Source organism: Puma concolor, chromosome E1 (assembly GCF_028749965.1).
Source record: "Puma concolor isolate L17-30 chromosome E1, mPumCon1.1.hap2, whole genome shotgun sequence".
NCBI lineage: Eukaryota > Metazoa > Chordata > Mammalia > Carnivora > Felidae > Puma > Puma concolor.
Window position 1 is genome coordinate 38,939,061 of NC_141680.1, and position 7,496 is coordinate 38,946,556.

At 54.1% G+C, this 7,496-nt stretch overlaps 1 protein-coding gene across 2 annotated transcripts; it reads left to right on the forward strand.

The window, feature by feature from the left end:
• The first annotated feature begins 19 nt into the window (after positions 1 to 19).
• MRPL10 (mitochondrial ribosomal protein L10) lies at positions 20 to 5,862 on the forward strand. 2 transcript variants are annotated; one of them, XM_086687127.1, is made up of 6 exons: positions 82 to 161; positions 1,832 to 1,988; positions 2,071 to 2,240; positions 3,567 to 3,731; positions 3,946 to 4,090; positions 4,885 to 5,862. In XM_086687127.1, the coding sequence occupies exons 3-6, from the start codon at positions 2,136 to 2,138 to the stop codon at positions 5,139 to 5,141; spliced, it is 672 nt and encodes a 223-aa protein (XP_086543253.1). In that variant the 5' UTR covers positions 82 to 161; positions 1,832 to 1,988; positions 2,071 to 2,135; the 3' UTR covers positions 5,142 to 5,862. The 2 variants fall into 2 exon arrangements, with proteins under 2 accessions (XP_086543252.1, XP_086543253.1); XM_086687126.1 differs by lacking the exon at positions 1,832 to 1,988 and having other exon boundaries at positions 20 to 161.
• The last annotated feature ends 1,634 nt before the right edge of the window (positions 5,863 to 7,496 follow it).

Sequence of the window (7,496 nt, forward strand, 5' to 3'; positions counted from 1 at the left end):
GGATTACTGCTCCAGCCGGCGGATCCGGCGGCTGCTTCCGGCCCCAGGGCTTCCCACAATCCTTCGCTCCTTCTGTCTCGCCCGGCTCCTGGCTGCTCTTCCGGTGGAGATGGCTGCGACCCTGGCTGGGAAGTTGCGAGGGGGTCTCCTGCCCCAGGCGGGTAAGGAGCGGCCCAGGTCCTCACGGCGCGTTCCGGCCGGTGCTCTTAGTTCTCCTCTCCCCTCCTCCACCACTGACCCCCTTCCGTAATCTCTTACTCCAGACAGCTCTCGATGACCCCAGACACCAGCCAGATCGCTGGCCTCCTTCCTCCAGCTAATTCCCTGTGACTCCAGATACTAGTGATAACAGCAGCGCAGCAACAACGTCAGCGACAACTGCTGTATTTCTTCCCTATGCCCGAGTACTCCTTCTTTTCTGGGTTTCTATAGTCTACCACCTGGCTCTTGCTCGCCTCCAGTTTCCAGCTCCAGCTGGAACCACTGCCCGTCCCGACCTTGGCGCTATGCCACCTTTTTACGGTCTCAGCTTAAATGTCATCTTCTCAGGCCTGCCCTGGCCACCTTCTGCAAAGCAGAAATCTGTATTTTGCACCCTGTTTATTGACCCCCTTTACCCACCATGTAATTTTGCATTTGTTTATTATGTGTCTGTCTCCTGTGTTAGACTTCAAACTCCCTAAGGGCAGAACCATGCTCATTCACCATCGCCAGCAGGTGGCGTGGTGTGGGCGTTAGTAGGCATGAAATAGATGTTTGTTTAATGAATGGTTTTGAGCACATGATACAGGCCAGGCACAGTGATAAATGATTTACATGTATTATCTCATTTAAATCTTAAAGCTTGTCATGAAGAAGTCATTACCATGGCCTCTTTACAGGTGAAGAAGTTCAAGTTTAGACCAGTCGAGTGACTGGTCAAGGTCACAGCTAGTAAGTGGCAGAAGAGAGATTAAAATCTGGTTCCATCTGATCCAGAGCCCTGTGTTCTTAGGTTTTGTGGCTGCTGGCAATAAAACCTCTCACCCCAGCAGACCTGCATGCTCCCTGTTAGAACCACCTTCTAGCTGAATTTTCCCTGAGATTCCATCTCAGTCTTGGGAAAGGCTGCAGGTGGGAGGCTCTAGCCTGGGTCCTTTTGTCCAAGATGAAGGGGTCACTTGGGCTTAGGGCTTTCAAGTGGCTCCCTTGTCTTCCGAGGGCTACTCTTCACCGATGGCTGCAAACAAGAAGAGAGGGAAGGGAGGCCTGTTTGGGGGAGCCGTGAGCGCTGTATAACTTCTTTTCCCTCCTGCTTCAAATCATGGGAGAAGGCTTCAGAGCAGTGCTGAGAGCAGTGGTTTTGCGACATCAGCATGCATCTGTCACCCCTGCAGGTCTTATTAGGACACTGTTTGCTGGGCCCCCTTCCAGAGCTCCTGCTTCAGTGGGTCTAGGACAGGCCCTGAGAACTTGTATTTCTAACACGTTCCCAGATGATACTGATGCTGCTGGCTGGGTGGGAGCAATGCACCTTGAGAACCACTGGCTTAGGCCAGGGGTGGGCATGTTGTGGCAGGACTGGTCACCATGTTTTAGAAATAAACTTTTATTGGAATACAGCCACATCTGCTTGTTTCGTATTGGCTATGATTGCTTTCGTGATAACAGTGGCATGGTTGAATAGTGGCGACAGACCGTATGGTTCTCGAACTTAAAATATTTACTCTTTGGCCATTTTAGAAAAAAAAAATTGCTCAACCCTCACCACCACCCCCCCCCCTTTTTTTTTAATGTAGTCAAAAATACTTTTCCTTTGTTCTCATCTTTTCCCTCATCTCTGTGCATGAAGAAGAGCTGGCGAAATGGGAGCCTCCAAGGATCAAGCAGCTGACCTAAGGTCGCCCGTTAAAGAGAAGTTTGGGGAGTTTAGGATTCCTAGCAGACAATTCCTTGTTCCTCTCTTGTGTTGAGTCTAGCTCTGTGAGCTGTGGTTGGCTTGCCCAGAGGTGAGCTTTTTCTCCATCTGAAGCCCACCGACTAAGGACTCCCAGAGGGCACCCATCACAGCGTTGCCGTTTCCCCTCCCAGGCCGGCTGCCCACCCGCCAGACTGTCCGCTGTGGCTCCAAGGCTGTTACCCGCCATCGTCGCGTGATGCACTTTGAGCGGCAGAAGCTGATGGCTCTCACTGAGTATATCCCCCCCAAGCCTGCTGTCAACCCACGATGCCTACCATGTCCTCCCAGCCCCCCACAGGAGGTAAGGAGGAGACTGTCCTTGGTGCTGTGATGCTGGCCATAATGAAGTAGTGCTCCAGGACACAGCCCTCCATGTCATTACTTCCCCTCTTTGACCCTGTGGTCCACATGCTTTAACATGAAATGTGCACTTGGTTCTGCTTGGTGTTTGGGGCTCCGTGGATCGGACAGGCCTCCTGGATTTCCTGCATTCTTTACTTGCCTCCAAAAATGTGTGTATGAAAAGCTGTCCAAGCAGGTGGGGGTAGGGGAGAGGATAGCTCCTGTCTTTTTTTTTTTTTTTTAAGTTGATTTATTTATTTTTTTTTTTTTTAACTTTTTTTTTTTTAATTTTTTTTCAACGTTTTTTATTTATTTTTGGGACAGAGAGAGACAGAGCATGAACGGGGGAGGGGCAGAGAGAGAGGGAGACACAGAATCGGAAACAGGCTCCAGGCTCTGAGCCATCAGCCCAGAGCCCGACGCGGGGCTCGAACTCACGGACCGCGAGATCGTGACCTGGCTGAAGTCGGACGCTTAACCGACTGCGCCACCCAGGCGCCCCTGATTTATTTATTTTGAAAGAGCACGTGCGTGCGCACGCAAGTGGGAGAGGGACAGAGAGAGGCAGAGAGAATCCCAAGCAGGTGGAGTGCTGTCAGCACAGAGCCCAATGTGGGGCTTGAACTCACGAACCATGAGATCATGACCTGAGCCGAAATCAGGAGTCGGACACTGAACCAACTGAGCCACCCGGGCGCCCCGTGTCTCCTGTCTTGAAAGGGCTTGAAGTTTCCATGTTTTCCTAGAGAAATGATAAGAGAGTTTTTGTCCTTAAAAAAAGAACAGAAGGGCCAGTGGAGAATTTGTAACTCCACACTTATTGTCAGGTCCACAAGCTGTCAACTTTGAGAAACACGGTCTTCAGAAAATGAAGTCTTGTCCTGTGCAAATGCCTCAGTTCTGAATTAATGCTGCCAAAGAGCGATCTTGTCTTTATAATTGGTAAAATCCCTCAACACGAGCACAGTGTCAGAGGGATAAAGTAATTTTGACCACATTATTGTCAGATGTTGACTGGGTCAGATGGGTGGCCAGCTCAAGGGGATGAGCGTTCTCAGGTTTGAAAACACTGCTGTAAAGACCGTCGTTAGCTGATGAAAATGAAAGGGTGGGGTGGGAGACGGAACTCGACTTGGGAGGCGGGGCCCCAACCCACCCGCTTGTACACAGATCTTTCCCATGTTTGGGCGTCACTGAGAGCCCCAGCACCTGTCCCTAAGGGAATAAGGGGTACAAGGAGAGAAGGGCAGCTTATGTCCCCTTGGTCATCCCTTCCTGACTTCAGGACACAGGCCTTATCCGGCTCCTCCGTCGGGAGATAGATGCAGTTTTCCGAGACAACCGAATGATAGCTGTCTGTCAGAATGTGGCTCTGAGTGCCGAGGACAAGCTTCTCATGCGGCACCAGCTGCGGAAACACAAGATCTTGATGAAGATCTTCCCCAACCAGGTAGGCAGCAGCCCTCTGGTGTGGGTGCCCGGATTCCCCTGCCCCCTGCCAATCAGACCCCGCCGTCCCTCCCCACTCCACAAGCTACCTTCCTCCAGTCTGGCGCCTAAACTGCAGTTAGGGGCCGAGGAGACCGTCGGCTTGCACCCTCGGCACGACCTGGCCTGTGACCAGGCCACTGGTCCCCAGTGAGCCCTCTTTCCTGCCGTTCCAGGTTCTGAAGCCCTTCCTAGCAGATTCCAAGTACCAGAACCTGCTGCCCCTCTTTGTGGGGCACAACTTTCTGCTGGTCAGTGAGGAGCCAAAAGTCAAGGAGATGGTGCGCATCTTGAAGGGTGTCCCTTTCCTGCCCCTGCTAGGTGAGCACGCACCCCGGCGGGTTGAGGATGGGGGCGAAGGGGAGTGGGGGCTACAGCAGCCTGGTGCCATCTGCTGAGTACATGTGGGTAAGACTGCGGACATCCTTGGCAGGGACATCCTCTCACGGATGGGGCCTGAGTCAGTAGCGCCATTTGCTGAGGGCCGCCTGTGTCAGTCCAGAAGCCGTGCTGGCTCACTACCCTGCGTCATATCTGCACTGGGTGGAAAAAGAGGGGAGGCAGAGAGAGGGCCCTGCAGGGAGAGAGTTCAGACACCTTGAGACTAGCAGTGGAGTAGGGGTGCTGAAGTCCACACAGACGGAGAAACTCAAATAGCCCAGGTCAAGGGCACTGAGGGACAGTGAGCAATGTTTCCCAGAGCCCCCCCTCCCCCGCCCCCCGCTATCCCCCCCCAAAGGTAAGAATCCTCAGAGGTGATTCTTCTATAGAGAAGACTGGTTTCATAGGTCTCTGTGGACCCCCTGCCCCCATACACACATGCTCCTTGTTCTTTTAAGAAAGGTTCAGCAACAATGACTTAGTGGGGGTTGGGCCAGGTGGATGTCTTACGTAAGGATTTTCTAGGCAAGAGTTAGGAAAGAAGAGAGGGGCTCGGTCCCAAACAGAGTGGCATTGGGGTGGGGCTGGAGTGAGAACCGGATCGGGGGGGGGGGGGGGGAGGGTGGGAGGTGAGGCAGGGTGGCAGAGCGCGCACTGGAACATCAGGTCGGAGCATTGTTTTCAGAGGAGGGGAGGCGTTTGTGGGGAGCCCAGCTAACCCTGTGTTCTTCCAGGTGGCTGCATTGACGACACCATCCTCAGCAGGCAGGGCTTCATCAACTACTCCAAGCTTCCCAGCCTGGCCCTGGTGCAGGGGGAGCTGGTAGGAGGACTCACCTGCCTCATGGCCCAGACCCACTTCCTGCTTCAGCACCAGCCCCTGCAGCTGACTGCCCTGTTGGATCAGTACATCAGGCAGCAACGTGAAAGGGACACCGTCGTGCCAGCCAGCGGGCAGCCTGACCCTCCTGACCCTGTTCCGGACTCATAGCCAGCCTGTTGTACCCAGCCTGCCCACAGACACACTGTACCCTTGCCGGCCGTGCCATCACCCATCAGAGATGTGGAAGAACTTGGGGTGGGGAGTGGCATGTGTTCCCCAACTTCACTGACCACGACCTCCTCAGATACATGGCCACTCAGAGATGGGGAGGCACTCCATTACTTCATTTCCCGGTGGAGGCTTTTAATCAGTGTCTTTGTCCCTAGTTTTCCCAACCGGAGACCTCATAGAAGCAGTCTTTCAGCTCTCCACGTCCAAGGCAGAGAAGCTGAGCAGATGAGGGCGTTGCTCTCTGCTTCCGTGTCCACTGTCCCTTGCTGCCCGTGTCTCCCAGCCTATCCCCTCGTGGGTCCAACGCGCTGGAATAGCTCACCTGGGTAACCGTGCTGAGAATGGCATCTCTGGAGAGCCTGTTGTGCCTGGCTCTGGGCCCACCACTTTACATGCTATTCCCCTTGTCACAGAGAAGAAAACTATGAGGTGGCGAAGTTCGACAGCCAGCCCCAGGTTGTGCAGCTGATAAGAGGCAGAACAGGACTTGAATCGGGTTCTGTCCGCTCTGAAGACCTTGCCCTGGATCTCTGCCCTAGACCTTGCTCATTAGGGTCCCGGTTGTGCCTAAATGTCAATTCTCCACCCTCGGGGTGTGCCATGTTACGGAAGAGGTTGGGAGCACTGCTTTGTGATAAAATGAAATGCATTTTACTTACTCTGTTTTTGCTGTTTGCAAGCTTATTCTCCCTGTAGACGAATTCTCAGGGCCACCCTTGACTCTCACTTCCTCTCCTAGAAAATCCTTCCTCTTTCCATGTCCAGGTCTCTTCCCTCCCTGGACCAATCCCACAAATGGCATCTCTTACATGCTTGTCCTTTTGAAAGCAGCTTCCGGCTTTGCCCAGTAGCTAACCTATCCCAGGTGGTTCTGAGCAAAAGAGCTGGGGCAAAACAGAATTCTGTATTAGGAGGGGGTCTGGAGGCTCTCAAGTGGGAGGCCTCCTCCAAATCTTGGAGAGCCAGAAGTTGCTAATGAAGGAGAGAGAATGCTTAACTAGAAGCCTGCCCTTGTCCTTGACTGGTGTGAGCAAAGTGGCTGTCAAACTTTCCTCCCAGACTTGGGGCAGTGCCACAGCTTCCTCAGTCCTGGACAGGCACCGTTCTGGCAGTGACGGTGCGCAGCAGCTTTTCTGTGGCCTGGTCCAGGACCAGCTTCCCACAGTGCCCAGCACTGTGCTGTATGCCCCAGGGATGGTTGATCGATGCGAAGTGAATTAAAAGGCCCTTGAGGCTTCTGGGTGTCAGAGCCCATATGGCCAGTACCGCCCAGTGCTCTCCCTGACTCCAGAAGCCTGCCGGGTGCCAACAATGCCCTCCTGGGGCAGCAGGAGAGGTGCTGAGGCTCTGAATGGCATGGCAAACAGGCATCTCCTGAGAGATGTGTAAGATCCTGGAGGGTAAACCAAGGCCTGGGTGGGGCTGAGGTCAAAGAACCCTGCATTGCCTCCTTCACCTGCTGGCAATGCCTGAGGCCCCGCCATTAAAAACCCACTTCTTTCCAGAAAGCAGCTTCACTGTCCTTAAAGGTGTCCGTCCTTTTCACATTCATTTTAATGTGGTTCAGACCTTTCTTAAGGGCTAATTTTTTATTAGAATTGAGTATTGTGCTAAACACAGTACTCCAGCAGAAGAGCAGAGGTGCTCAGAAAGGGAGGCCGGGGGGACCTGAGTGGCTCCAGCTAGCCCTTTCCAACAGCCAGCTGGTTACTGCTGCAGACCCTCTCCTGATCCAGAGACCATGCCAGCTGGGGGTTCTGTGTTAGGCACGGGTACCGCCAGCCCCCGTGGGTCCTGACCTGATGGGGCATCACCCACCATGACAGAGCCTCTGTGGGGGTTGCCCACACAGGGCTGCCTGGCCCTCTCTAGTCGCGGCTGGCCTGCTGACCCTGCTCTTGGCACTGTCTATCGTGGTCCCCTGGGGGCATCCATCCCTTCCTGTCAACCTGATACATTTGCTGGCTCCAAATTTTGCAATCTATTTTCAGATGTAAAACGAGAGGCGGGGGGGGGGGGGGGGGGGCGTTAATAAGGAAATGGCCTTGGGTACTAACTAGGGTCAAGGCCATGCTAGTAGGAGTAAACCCTTTACCACCACTGGCTTGAGGCCAGCAGCTCCCCAGTCCTCCGCGGTCTATCTGGAGCTGCGCCCAGTGGGGACTCTGCCCCCACTCCCAAGCTACCTCAGTGCTGGGGAGTCCGCTCAGCCCTGAGTCCTCCCGGGAGCAGGGGGGCAGAGCTGAGCGGCTGCCCGGAGCTTGGCGGGAGGAGGGGCCGGGAAGGGGGAGG